We start from the raw sequence: 15,300 nt of genomic DNA on the forward strand, positions 1-15,300 counted from the left end.
AAATCAGAATTGTGCAAATTACCTTCGCATCTTTGGTGACAGACGGTGCACGAGACGGTTGACGCTTAGGTGAACGACGTTCAGTCACGGTGGGACCGAGGCTTTGAGAGCGGCCAGTTCTGGGACTGTTCTTGGGACTGGATTTCGTTTTCGGTTGAATCTCTTCCCGATGCTCCTTTGTATCCTCTCGACGTCGTGGTATCACGGGCTCCAACTTCTCTCTCGTCGGAGAGGGAAGCAGTGCACCGTCTCCTATCGTAAAATATGTTCTTTGTTTTGTGCACGCACTGATTGTAAATTCTACGTTTTCAGTGAAAAACCTTGCAAGATAATACGTGACAAAAATTGATGAACTTACCCACGCCAGTAGTACGATCCAGATGATGACGAATCAAGAAATCCTTTCTTGCGCGAGCTATCGCTCTTTCGGTGTCCTATAAAACACCAAACATCTAATTATACCAATCTAATAAAATAGTGATTTACATACCGTTTTCGAATCGTCCTGCAGGATCCCGTGCATGGGTCTTGCCTGAACAGAGGACGGTCTTCCAGCTGGGGGCATGGTCACCGTGGTTGAAGGGGCGACTTTCCTCGTATTCTCTTTCTCTTTTTCTTCCTTTGTCACTGACCTAAATGTACAATCGTTCGTCACTTGGATGCTCTTTCCTTCAACTAGTCTTTCCGTGGGAAATTCAATCGCGTGGAAGAAATAAAAGGCAACTACGACGAAATCCGTGAGAAGATTCGTCCTTCTACAACTGCGTTTGACTCTTCTATTTCTCAGTATGTAGTAGAATATGTGAAAGGGTAGTTTGTGGGTACGAACGAAGGGTATTTTTCTTGATACGGAGTACTAATGCTTGCCGGATTATCAGTTGACGTCGACTCCTTAAGATTGAGAAAGGTGTCAGTAGAACGTGTTATGACTGATCAGACACGTTTAATGTATGGAATTACATATTTTGCTTTATATATTTGCTTATATGCAATACGGTATTTTAATGATCAACCACAATAGAATCCAGCATACAAGAGAAATATTGAACGAATCCTTTGATGGAGAGAGTAAACACGTCCGAAAATTTTCAGACATTGCCTAATCATGAATAACGACAATTAATTTTGGTAGAATTTTGAATTCCATTTTTCTTATTCGAGACACATTCTCCATTGTACAACGATCGCTTCATCCAAACCTTAATCGAACGAACACTATTTGCAAATAGTCAATTTGGATAGTGAAGCGATACAAACAATGAACAGATTGTTTTTTGCAGAGTGGAATAGTGTACTGGCCTGGCAAGAGACAGCGCGTTGAGAGCGTGGTTACTGGATACTTGTTTCCACAGCGAAGCCTCGTCCTCCGCTGCCAGACCGCAACCCCAGTCGCGATGCTAATGGTAGAATCAGAACGAAAGTCATACCGTTTACTTTCTCTTCTACACCTATGAACTAAACCAGAGGTGTGCAATCTTTTTTTGTGGAAACTCATTCTACCAAAATTCGTTCATAGTTGAACCGCGTTTTTCTGTTTCTTCTTCTCGGGCTTTAGGACTACCGCTGTCGAAGTTTGCCCACCCCTGAACTAAACTGTACACTCGTTCACAATTGTGCATACACAGAACATGCTTTGGAAGACATCGATCACTTAACAATTACTTGTTCTGTGTACAAATGATTTTGTATCGAGTTTGATTGATTGCGATGTTTCGGAAACGAGAATACATGCATGTTTACAATGAATGATCGAGTTCAGAGGTCGATCGCATCGAATCCTCGTGATGGATGATGATGATAATCGTTATGAAAAATGGTAAAACGAATACATGCACAGAATGGTACGAACTCGTGGTTCGAGAAAGTGTTTCACCAACACATAGAACGGCACACATCAAAGATACTGTAGACGATGAAACACACTCAAAAGACACTGAGACAAGGAGAGAAAGGGAATGTCCGATAAGAAATTTCACTAGCCAACAACAGTTTGTCGAAAGGAATTGGTGACGGTCGCAGCTTTGTTTCGGCAATTTACCTTATACTCGTCAGCGAGTCGCCTAAGCTCGATGACTTCGGTAGTAGGAAATGGTTTCTTCTGCGGTTTGCTCAGTCCTTTATCATCCAATATCCTTACGGTCCTACCTGACTTTTTACCCCTGCAAAGAATCAATCGTGGTTGTAGGACGTGAACGCTTTCTTTCTCATTGCATTCGTCGCGACAATTAGGATCGTCGTAGATGCTTTCTCGTTTCTTCCTATATCTCGAGTTCTGTCTTTGTTTCTTTTTTATCACTTACGATAGGCTAGGCCAAATTATTGTGCACATCTATACGTCGTTTTGTATATTCTGACCTGAAAGACATTCTCACGTCCGGTATTTCCTCCTCGCGCTCGTCACCCTCGGGCACCACTCCGTCGATCGTGTCCGTTCCAGTTCCTCCAACGAGGGGCTCCAGCTCCGATGCTTGCATCCCTGGGAAGAGTATCAAGGTTTCAATCACAAGGATAATTAAAATGATTCCTAACTGAATTTCGGATATTTTCTTAGTTCATTCATACGTTCAATCTTTCGATAAATGCATAAAATCGGCAGCCTTTTCGTAATAGTTGAGACTAAACATGATAGATGATTTTCGAATTTCAGACACAAAACATTTCACATATTCACTATAATGATGAAAATAGCAGAATGAAGATTTACCGTCGCGTTTGTGGTCGATGTCACCGGGTCGTTTCTTGTGAACCGGTGCAGGTCCTGTGGGAGCGATACCCTGCTTAAGAGCTCCCATGCTGAGAGACTTTCTAGGTGGCCCTGTCGTACCTGCTGGGAGTCCGGCGGCTGCAACGTCCGGGACCGCTTCGCCATTCGTCAGTTGAGATCTTCTAGGCCAGGCGAACTGCAAACGATATTCGGTACTAATCCGCGAGATCGCTTTGCTCAGTTGACTGGGTGGCAGCCCCGAGTGCGCTGTAACTTCCTGAAATCACAAATTTCATCCACTTTCATTCATTCAATTTAATAATTAGACGCGGAGTTCTATTGGAAATAATAGCTTTGCGATATCTCTAAATCGTGACTTCTCCAATTCTTCAGAAATAATTAGTTTCGCACATTCTATGCATTCTGTGTATTTTCTGATCAGCAGTTCACCAATAATCTTTTCCTCATCGAATTCTGTAATTTAATATCGATTGTACTAATTGTAAGAAGAAATTTCGGATAGAATTCGTTCAATCTCACAAATGAGATATACAATGAGAGCGTGTAAGAGCCGCGAGAAATAGTTGACAGCGTGCATTTGAAAAACGGGTCAAGCAAGAGAGAAGAAAAACTCGATGACGAAGAACTTGTTGACAAAGAACTTGACGAAATTGACTTGCAAGCTGCGCTCTGAGAAATCTCAAGTATTTGAACGTCTATTATTCATCGTGGTATACTTTTACAAACGCATCGTGCTTGTAATAAATATAAAATTCGGATATTTATTGAGTTTAATGTTGAACATTAAAAAATGAACTTTTATTTTAAAAAATACAAAAAAATATGTAAGTTCAATAAGTATTGTCTAATGATAAATGTACAGAAAGTTTCATTGAATCAAATCAGTAAATAATATAGTTCACTTCAAATAGTAATTCTAATTGACTCAATCTGTATAAATAAAAGTAAGCGCATCTTGCAATGAATAATTTTCCATCGACAAATTCGAACTCCGGAGAGAATTCGACATTTCATATGCGCCAACCTAATACATATTTCAATAACAAAACTACTATTGCCTGTGCACGGTTTTCCTTTTGATTGAAAACGCTATCGATCACGTGTTTACCGATTCTCTACTATAGGAATACGTGTTTTGGAGAACGTTTGCTTTGCGATCGATTTATCGACTCCACTCGTGGCCGGATTATCCTTACAGTGACTTTTCGATATAAGCACAAACCTCGGGCTTGTAAGTGTGCATTTATTCTACAGGCGAAACGCTTTCATCGAGCATCAAACGAAAGGGACCGCGAGTGAAGTAGAAAGGGTGTTTCATATTACTCAAGTGGTGAGGATGGTTCCTGTGTATAGAAAGTAAATCAATAAGGAGTATAATTTAAAATTACCCAGTGGTCATTGATTTCGATATAACGGGACAGAAAAGCATTTTAAATTGTTCAAATGTTCCGGAAATGGTACAGTTGTTCTGTTAACATGCCTGCATTGCGCTGCTATCACTTTCCAAGGATGTTAGAACTTACTTCACGTTTTCTTTGAACGGATTAGCAATTGTAATTCAAAAATCAATGCAAGTCACAACTTGGCCAAAAAGTGACTTACATCATTCAGACTTTTATCCCTTCATAAAGAATTCATACGTAGCATGGTTTGATGAAGTTATTATAGTACGTGATACATCTTATTGACTCACACTCTATAATTTGAGCTTGTATCGAGAAATCACTGTCTCTAAATTTTTATTTTCTTTGCATTACATACGTACCCGTACTTTGTCAGCTACGACGTTCGAATCCACGGCGTCGATGCCACCCCCATCGGCTGCCGTCATGAACTCGTGCGTCTTGTACGCAAGCTCCGGGCATTTCTTTCGCCTTGGCAATGGCGGTTCCAACGTGGGCCCTGAAACGAATCGTGATCGCTGCTTAAGATCCTACGCTCGCGATTTCCACGACCAATCGCGACCATGCCTTCACTCTCGACCGTATCTTAAAGCATCCAACTGCATCATATTCCCGTATTGTATCACCGTCGCGTATCACCATTGCGTACCGTAATTGCACTGATTAGAATTATACGTAATTTATTATTAATTTATTATACGTAATTGATTCGTAATTTGAAATGTTCGTCAGATACTTTGATCTGCAATACTTCAAAGACTTGCAATGATGCAACGCTTGGTCTCACAGTGATACGTGACGATGATAAGAGGATATGATATAAGTGGATACGCGCCTGTATACCAGGAAACACAAGGATCGATTCAATTTGGCTGCGTAGCTCTTCCATTTATCCTCGTTGCCTTCTTTTTGTATAGAAATTTTGTGCAATCGGAGGGAGTTGTGAGCGACGCTCGAGGCTTCGTTCGAGAGAGGAGGAAATCGATTTCTGTTAATAGAGGTAATTAAACGGCGGTCGAGAGCGTGAGCACGGTGTCACGGGAAACGAAGTTAAGTAGAAACGAGGCGAATATCTCGAAGCAAAAGCGTTACAAAAAACAAGCGAGAGGGAAGCTGTGACTATATTTTCGTGTATCCTCGCGAATAAATAAAGAGAAGCCTGTCGCAGAACGAAGAAAGAGAAGGATCCGTTTCTTATTTTATATTGAAGCACGCCAACCCACGTACGCAGAGTCCAGTTAAAATGTACGTATTTTCGGCAGCTACCCTAACAACGGCTGGAAGAGGTACACACACTCTCTTTTCTCGGGGCTAAAACGTTGCTGAAAGACGATTATTAGCGACAAAAGTGGACGAAAGTGGAGAGGCTCATAGTTCTGCAAACGTTGCTTTTGTGAGCTGCTAAAATAATGGTAACGGGATTTTGGTGTTGGTCTCGAGTTCCTCTCGACGATCTTCAATTGTCCCTTTTACTACTTTTAGCCTTGTTCAATAATTTATTTCGTTTGATTGATTTGTTTCTTTACAAAAAGTTTCCCTCTTATATCGCATTATTATTATGTATTACGTTTTGAAGTTTCTCAATATCTTTAATAGTCGTTTAGAAATATACGGAGCAGCATGAATACTATATTGCGCATTTAAAAGTTGAAATCAGTTTGAAAAATTTTCTTCAAAACTCGCTTCAATGGAATCATTTGCGTGTCGTCGAGAGGCTTGAAATGCGCAGCCAGAACGGCGATGCAAGTTCTTATTCTGTAAAGTTGTTGGACGTCGACGCGATTAGAAGCTTCGAGTTAGCTAGTGTAAAGAGAGAAAGGAGAGAGGACGTGCCGGAGACAGGTCGATTCTTCCGCGGTTGTGCAACTCCGTTATATCCGGTGGCCGTGTGCGACCGATTCACCACGACGACAAGATGGTTCCACTTTTAGAAAGAGCATTCTGTCTGCGGTTGGTCGATGCTAAACAGCGGCCAGTGACAACAATACAATGTGAATGAACGATCGATGCACAGCCTCTAGGATTCTAGCCACTATGCTCCTCTCCTTCTCTCATCTCGTGCCCGATCGTATATAAATGCGTATCCACTTGTATCTTATCTTTGTATCGTATCACCGTTGCACGTGTATCTCATTCATAATTCTTAGTACATATTATCCTATGCATACTACGTAACTTGCTACGTGTCGTAGAATATTGGATTGCCCAGAAAGTTCGTGCCGCTTTTTAGTAATCAGCATTAGAACGAAATTCAAAACGTAATAACTACGATTTTTGCTTTACTTTGTAATATTTACTTTATTAAATATGCGCATAATCTCACTAAATAATAAGTGTTTCGAACGATGCCTCAAATATCATCTTTTGGAATATTAAGGGGTGCGGCAGCGACCCGAAGGCAGGTTGCATACTTAATCGGCTATCGCATACCCTTATACATATACATATAATGAACACGTAAATTCGACATTCTGAATTTGTTTTCTTAATATAATTATACCATTTTATTAATGCTTTGAGGTTTTCAGTAAAGTTTTATACTTTACTTTGCAATGTAAGACAGTTTAAAAAGATGTTGTTGGTACAGAGTTTTAATTGAGAAATTCACTAGAAAGACTGATTTCAAAATTTTTTATATACGTGTGATTTGTTTTTAATTATCCTGATATGCACAGACCTGTCCTAATGCCGATTACCAAAAAGCGGCACCAACTTTCTGGACAATCCAATATACGTATGTATAATTGAACGTGATGTAAATGAAGTGAATGGGCAAATGAAAATTTATGATATGTTAATAAATGATTAAAGGAAAGTCTCTTGTCATGTTTAACAATGCTTTACAATTTAATCATGAACTTCTGGTTTATAATTTATACCTATCTTGTTTTCTTTTAGTATGCAAAATCTCAGATATTCTAAGCAATTCTAACCAGTGGGTTATATAAATATATTGTTCAAATTTTTGTATTATTAACTTCCAATCTACAGAATTGGTAATTTTATAGAATGGATTTTTAATTTAAATTATTATTTATTTAGTTTCAATTCTTTTACTTGAACGGTGATACGATAAAAGGGTATGATTTAAGTCCACACATGCTTTTAGAGCGAAATTATATCGTCCGCACGGTTGGGAATGTTGCGTCGCGATAATTGATTAACCATGCAATTATTTAAATGAGCTTGGTTATAGTAAACAGGGGCATAACGCGGCAAAACATGAAATCGGTTAGGTATTTAAAACGGTTAGTCGTCGAGCGGTCCTGTGCGGCCAATATAAATTCACTTTAATGTGGCTGGTTATTCGTGTTTACGCGTGGCTTACATGTCGGTGTGTGGGATGTAGATTCAGTTACGTTTATACAGTATGGTACAAGAGTACCTCATTTAATTTAAAAATTAAAAATATTGTTAGTGTTATATCGAATGCTTGAAATTTTGAAATGTAAAATTGTTATTATTACAAAACCACATTTGTGCACTGTGCTATTGAAATTGGAATACCATGTTCTTTGATAATAATTGTAGACAAGTCAAATTCGTTCAATGAGCCTTAGATTGAAAATCAAAAAAAAAAGTAGTACACATAGCTTATTGGATTGTCACCCTACCTTCTATATAGTATACATAGACATTTCGTCAATAGAGATAAATTATCTTTTTATAAATTAAGACATAATAGGAATGCATCTTTATTGGACGATATCAATTCATTTATTTCGATCTTTGTAAAATTCCTTTAACTATTTCGAGACCATTTACTGCTGCAGCTGTTCCTCCAATTTGTAAAAAGTTTTTTACCCAACTCATCAATGTAATATAATCATATTACGTTTATATCATTAGTTATCGCCACTAGGAACGAGAATCTAGTTACATACATATGCAAACGTGCGCAATGTCTGTGTATGTACGAGATGGGTGGAGAATCCAATGAGTTCCCTGTGCAATATAATTCATCTCTGAGTTTCCCGAGATCGAATTTCTCCACGGTAAAAATTGCAAAAGGTAACGACGATCTCCCCGGTGTGCAAGCGTGCATCTCGATTTTGACCAAAGCCAATCGCGCTGGAATAGATGCCGGTTTTGTGCTCCAATTGCGTAGCTGAATAGAGATCGCATACTACCGTCGCGTCATCGTCGACTCGACCATCCGTACGCGAAATGCTTCGTCTTTTATCGGCGTTATTAGATCGTGCGTCAGGATTAATTACAGAATGGTTGACAAGTTGTGGAAATAGCTTTTTCCGAAATGAGACGATCGCCCCGATACATCGCGCATGCGATTCGTAATTACAACAGTGAGACATGCTTTTTGTTCCATTCCTGAAGCACTTAATTTGGTCTGTGAATGACGTTATGCAGGCTTTCTGTTTAAAAGCAGGTGTGAAAGAGTTTTAGACAGTTTTACATTCATGATATAAAATTCAATGCCAAACAAGATGGCGATTATTTTCAACAATTGCTTTGAATAATCTTGATCGCTAGACTGCGGACTTTATGCATTTAAAAAAACATTGAATTTGGAGAAGGTATAAAGAATGCATGTATTGTATAAAAATATATAAAATGTCAAAAGTCGATTGTATATCACAATGCTTATAACAAGTTTCTCTTTGAATAGCATTTTTTTATATAAACGTTTCATTTTACACAAAAATCTGCAGTCTACTGTTGTCTCACTCTGTATTGGCACTAAACTAAATACATACAATCATACATCGGCCAGGCATGATCTAACGTAGAGATATAAAAAATCGAAGGCAAACGATCGATACCCGTACATAAAAGAACGTGCAACATGCATGTTACTAATCAATCGACGAACGAAAGTGCGGGGGTTGGGGGAAATGAATTCAAACTTTGAGATATTAAAGTGTGAATGATTATAAAGAGAAAGAAAAAAAAAATTCAGTGGAAATGAAAAATCACGGTAGGCATCAAAGAGGTGGTAGGTGGGGACACACGTTTAGACGTTGACACGCAACGGTTTGTCGTTTCAGCCACTCACGGCTTATTAAAAACGTGATGCGAAGTGGCTGGCGAAAATTTTCCATTCGTTCGCCGTTCGCTTTTTCTTTTAATTGGAATTCCATCAAGACCTGGCACGGTCTACCCGCAGTAACGTAATTGTTAGATAGATTTTCTCGGTCACTCGTTTTGTAGTTTCGACTCCGAGAAAAAACGGGTTGCCCTGGAAATCGCTGACAATATTTTTGTCAACGCTGCATCCTAGTTGTTACGCCAACAATACGAGTGAGCATTTGAAAAAATGCTGATTGAAAATTTGGTCATAGATGATACATTTACGTTAATTGCAACAGTGTTCCCAAGTTGCCAGGTAGTCCCGAAAAAACTGAAAGTATTTCCGTGAATATCGCGAAGCTGAAAAACCTATTAATTTTCCTTTTGTTTTTTGTATTCCTAAGCATCACTCGACTCGTTGGCAATGAATCAATTATCTCCGTCTCCTCGGGTTAACGTTTCCATTCCTTAATTCGCGTTCTCGTTGAATGCAGATGTTTTGAAGTAAGAGTTCACAGTCGATGGAAAGAAAGAGGTGAGAAAGAGCTTTCTTTTTTATCGCCTCGCGCTTCCACCCAGTGACCGACAAGATGTGAACTGTTGCGAGAGTCTCATATTTGCAGCTATACCAATTTTTACTTGTTAACACATAAAGAACGATTTATTTGAATTGATGATATTGCTGTTATTTATTGATGGTAGCTTTGATTTAAGTTGAGTAGAAAATAAGTACAATTAACTTTTAATAGAAAATTTTTAAAAATGAAGACGTAATGAAAGAAAACATTTATCTTTGCTTAAATACTCGATTCGAAAATTCTGTCTTCGCAATGAATGAATTGAGAACAATTTCACACCTCCGCGAATTTTAATCGCATCAAAATACAATAGTTTTTAATCCGATTACGATTGATTCGCGTAATTGCAATGAATTGTTAATGTGACAATCTCCAACCATGAGTAACAGCTTTGTACCGAATTCTTTTACTTAGACTGAAACTTTCTTCCCGGGAACTTGTGATCGAAGTTTACATTCGTGGTGAATACAATTACCGACACTGTAACAATGCGATAATTGAAATTGAACCAACGCTAAGTGTCTGTGTATACGTAAATTATTCCGGACTCCAGGCGTTAATCGGCGTTTGCGATTTAGCTGAGCGCGAATTACAATTTTGATCACCCAGATGGATACAGTCGCAGTTGTAGTAGTATAACAACGGTAAACATACGTGGAATCGCGTGTGATTGCGCCTGGATTCGTCGCGTTCAAACAAAGATAATGAACTCGTGCGACTCGCGAAGGATGATTCACTGAGCGATCGTGTCCATGCAATAATCGTCAAGGATAAAGGTAAAATGTAACTACGGATCGTTGCGATAGTCATCCAACTACCACCCTACGTCTTAATCAAGATCGACTCGACTCATATACATATGTATATGTATACATAATATATAAAATATTAGAGACGACGAGTATACACAACACATAAAATGTTAGAGACGACATACAGGGCGAATCAATAAACTAGCCATATAAAATAATTTATTATCCTCTTGTTATATAAAGATGTTTTATACAAACTTTGAGCTCATTGAATTAATGGGTTCTTGTATTTTAATGTATCAGAATTTTCAATAACGATCTGCATTGTGTATTGTACTTTTATGTTCTTTAAGTTGTAGGCATTCTTCATATTTTCTGAAATTTTACTATACAAGCATGCCTGTATTAAATCCGCAGTTTATTTATAAATCTTTTTAATGGATTCATTAAATATTGTGTTGCAAAAATTCTTGCCGATTCACCCTGCATATTAATTACGCTAATGTTAAAAATGTCATTTGTTTATATTTCAAGACCGTATTTAATCATATCATTAAATTATAGACTCTGCTAGAGCTTCTTATACCTTTTTATACTTTTGTTATAAATTATAATGCAATTGTTAATACAATTATTTATTTATTTATTTATTTATTTATGAATCTGTAAAAACAACTGATAAATTATTCGAATCATATACATGACATTCAATAGGATATTATGTTCGAGAAAGGCATTTCATTTGCGTCACTCTGAGATCTGATAAATCCAATTCGATATTTCATCAATCCAAGCCTATATCGATTCTTGGTACCAATAACGTGGCTTATTTGTGAAAAGTGATCAGTTATTGTAAGCCGCGTACAATGGTTCAGAGTGTTGATTCTTCGAATCTCTCTTAATGGAAATATCTGTTGGAAGATCTATCTAGAGAGAAGCGTTCCTCCCATTTGCTTCTCAATCTTTTGCGAAACCACGTTCTTCGTCTCGAAAGACGATCGGATCCCGTGATGGATTCCCAAGTAATAGGAATAGTACTGCGTGGAATAGGCGAGCATTGATTAGTAGTGTTGGTGCCCGGAAAACAGGTCAGATGAGACTAATTTTCAGACCGAACCGGAGAGTGTAGTAAACCGGTAATCGTAGCGAAAATGTGGGTCGTTAGCTTGAAAACGGTCGAGGGTAGGGGCTGCTTTTTCTTCTGTAAAAATTGCGGAATATTTGCGTCGTAAAAGATTTTACGTCGGTCCCTTTAACATAAAAATTTTCTTAGCTTTGCGCCAAGACATTAAACCCAGGAACGTCTATGTATTTAAATTGCTTCCTCTCTAACTATATTGTGTTGGTGAATATAAAATATTTTCTTCAGCAGAGTTATGGATTTCATTTAAATAATTTATCAGTTATTTCTACACTCTGCTAGATCAGTAAATTATTTAATTATGATAATGATTATTTAAATTGTGATTCTTAGAATCTGTTCATTCATTATACAGTTCTGAGTTCCTTCTATGATAAATTGTACATTTTGTTATATTGTCAGAGCGTTTCGTTCGTTATATATTTTCTCACATTCTTTACGAAGAAGAGTTTATAGATAAATGTTTGCGTTTGTATAGTTTAATAGTGATAGTAAGGCGTTTAGGGTGGAAGAATGAGTGAATGAGATGGAATAATTGTAAATCATTTCTAGTTCACGAGATTAAACTAAAACATTTATATATACAGATTCTTCTGATTTCCATATGCACTAACGTAATAGATACCACAATTGTTAATTTATGTCCTTCTGTATCCTTCAAATCATTAGCTTGTCTCCATTGCAGTATTTTAAGTTGAAGAAACAAAGTAACTAATTAAATTGCCAGTGTTAAATATGTTAGCAAATATTGTCTTATAAATAGCACATCAATTATTTTGTTCCAATAATAATTTTTCTGACTAATATTAATTGCTGTGTAAATATAATGCATAACGTAATGACAAACGAATGGAATAAATCTGAATATAAATAGTTTCGAATTTCGCACGAGGTCATAAGTGAACACGTAACTGTAACACATGCCCCATGTAACGCTTGTTAATTAATCCGTTAAGTCTAGTCGACGGTTTTGCGTTGGCACGTTTCGCCGCACAAATTCATCTAATGTAATAAAGCGTTCCCCGGGTGATAATTAAATTCGTTGCCCGTTAGCCAGCGACACGGTTACCTTACTAGGTGGTCACTCGATTAATTGTTTCAAAAGTTGTCTCATCCGATCGCAGAGACGATTAATCGTCGCAATTGTACGATTATCAATTTCTTCCCGGATTCTGGATATATGTATTTAAACGCGCCCCATCGAGGTCATCATTGACATGGCACGGGCGACGAGTGCGATTCGATGGCATAAACGACGAATTACAATGATTTCTCGATATAAATTCAAACTTTCTTTACGATATATGCATAGAAACTGTACCACTTATAAAAGAAGGCAGCCTTGAAAAGTGTCTCGAACTTTCAGTTCTTCTTTCCACTTCACTAGCTGTCTTTTTCGTCCGACGCTCGGTCAAACATTTCTTTTTTACGATAAATGCACGCGTGCAGATCCGAGGCTTGTGCACATATCGAGAAATCACTGTAATTTGCTGCGGTCTAATTGCAACGATTAATCGCTACAATCGGCCTGAAGTCCAAGGGAAGGGCTACTTTACGGGGCGGTATCTACACGTTCTCTAAACAGCCAAGCGCTGTGAAACATTATTCTCTTTTTCTGATCGTGCAGGTAACAGCAAATGCAGCGAGCAGACAAAAATCTAAAACGTTTAACATTAATATTTCTTTCCGCTATTCCGCTATAAGAGCTCTCTGATTGGTCGTGGTTTTTCTCGACAATAGCTCGACAACCACGCCTCGAACAACATTTTGATAAAGGAAAACATTGTTTAAAATCACCTCAAGGACCTCCCATTTCCGAGCGTAGTATTAGCTCTGAGACACCCGGTGTATCTGGATCCCAGAACCATGATGTATTAAATTAACTGATAGATAAAATAATTGGACTCAATACACTTTGGCTCTGGCATTCAGATATGAGAAATTAAAAACAACTTCGAGTAAAAGAGAGAAGCTGTAACATCATTTTTGTAATATTTCGATTTAAATTCACTTGCTGTATCATTTACGTGCATATTATAGATAATTACAAATCACGTCACATGTACATTATATTTTATCAGTAAATTACATTAATTATAAATTTGAAAACAATACCAAAACTGGAAGTTCTTAATTGGTTTTATAGTTACATGAAACTGAATACTATTTTCCATTAAGATCTCTGGATAAGGCACAGTAAAAGGAAGACACGACTAAGAAAGGATTTCTCTCTCAGTTGTACGAGGAGAGAAAAGTAATTACAGGGACCAGATCTTTTATTCTGTCTCTTCTTTTTTTTATCGTTACTACTTCGAGTTGGGTAAGTAGTTCGTTGAGAAGTTTTCTGACAAATTGAACGGTACAACGATACTATTCATTATTGTTCCGTTCCAAAAGGAGGAAGGAAATCGCATTTGGGAAGAAATCGATTTGCAATGTTCAATACACGATACTGTTAGATATCTGTATGTATAGTTGTTTGATACAAATCATCAGTTATCCTACTTCCCTTCCCTCCCCTCCATTTCTCTATTTCTTTTGTAACTCTTAGAATGGGATTGTTCGTCGAAATCCGAGAGGCCTCGCTATTTTTAGCCGCGGATCGCAAACCTGATAAGTCAAAGAGTTCTGGAAACAAGTTGTTACAATGTGTGTATAGAGTTCGATACTTCTTACATATACATATATATATGTATATACAGCAATATACACAGATAAAACTTTCGTATCTAGATCCAATGACTATAGAAAGTATTTGTACACTATCAATAAAAAATGGAGACTTCTAATAACGTTCTCATGCGATTAGAAATAACCGATACAGTAAGAACCTGATTTAAATCGTGATCGAAGAGCTTTTCCAGTGTAAAATACTTTTTGTAGCCACTGTATCTACTTGCGCCAGAGATAGAAGCTGCTGGTTATAAATTTTGAAGCCGGTACCGTGATACATCGGCACTCTGCCTCGCAAGCATCGAGAGACATTGAAAAAATAAACAGAACAAAAGAATCATCAAAGGAACATCTTTTCAAAAGAGGTCATTCTTTTGGAAAAGAAGCGACAAATCGAAAAATGAAGTCTCGTTCGTTTCTGCTTGATGCAACGCAACCCTTCGACTTCTTTTTATTCTTATTCCGATTGTTGTTTGAATGACAATGCACAGTATGTACATATTGTATGTAGTATATTGGTGCGCCTTCTCGAGGAGCGTGTATCTCGAACGGCGAGCAACATCAGTACAAAAACTTCTATGTACAAGGTCTAACGGGGAAAGAAAGAAATATGCCTAAGGATAGTCAATGCAACCTAAACACGGTCTGCACAATGGATGCATTCACACGTTGCCGCGCGCGATCTCGAAAGATGAGAGAAAGTTCACGCGCGAGATTTGCTCGTGCAGAAGACGTTTAGACCTGAATCGCTCTTAATCGTGCGCGTCTCTTCTTTTTCTATCGAGCTCGAAGGTCATCTCGGGAGTTTCATAAACTTTCACCCTTATGTATGCTACACATGAAACTGTTTATTCGATAATTTTTTACGTTATTATTATACATCTATTAGGTTGGTGCATATGAAAGTTTTCAACAGCCGACACAATTCTTATAAAATATTGTACATTTCATTTAAAAACAAATGATTAAATTTTATTATCTCAGGTGTATTACAGATTTT

General features: G+C 37.7%; 1 protein-coding gene across 17 annotated transcripts in view; it reads right to left on the bottom strand.

Moving 5' to 3' along the window:
* The window catches only part of LOC108630345 (flocculation protein FLO11), a 61,862-nt gene that overhangs the window by 13,602 nt on the left and 32,960 nt on the right, over positions 1–15,300 (bottom strand). For 15 of the 17 annotated variants that reach the window (XM_026818018.1, XM_026818019.1, XM_018033594.2 and 12 more), the window contains 8 exons: positions 4,491–4,627; positions 2,705–2,981; positions 2,356–2,476; positions 2,039–2,159; positions 1,300–1,397; positions 491–632; positions 359–434; positions 23–252 (listed from right to left, as the gene is read on the bottom strand). In XM_026818018.1, coding sequence (XP_026673819.1) covers positions 23–252; positions 359–434; positions 491–632; positions 1,300–1,397; positions 2,039–2,159; positions 2,356–2,476; positions 2,705–2,981; positions 4,491–4,627 — 1,202 coding nt within the window. The remainder of the gene's footprint in view (positions 1–22; positions 253–358; positions 435–490; positions 633–1,299; positions 1,398–2,038; positions 2,160–2,355; positions 2,477–2,704; positions 2,982–4,490; positions 4,628–15,300) is intronic. The other 2 variants (XM_026818020.1, XM_026818029.1) reach the window with 2 other exon arrangements.

This window comes from Ceratina calcarata, unplaced genomic scaffold (assembly GCF_001652005.2).
Source record: "Ceratina calcarata isolate Rehan_Ccalc_2016 unplaced genomic scaffold, ASM165200v1 scaffold72.2, whole genome shotgun sequence".
NCBI classification, from domain to species: Eukaryota; Metazoa; Arthropoda; class Insecta; order Hymenoptera; family Apidae; genus Ceratina; species Ceratina calcarata.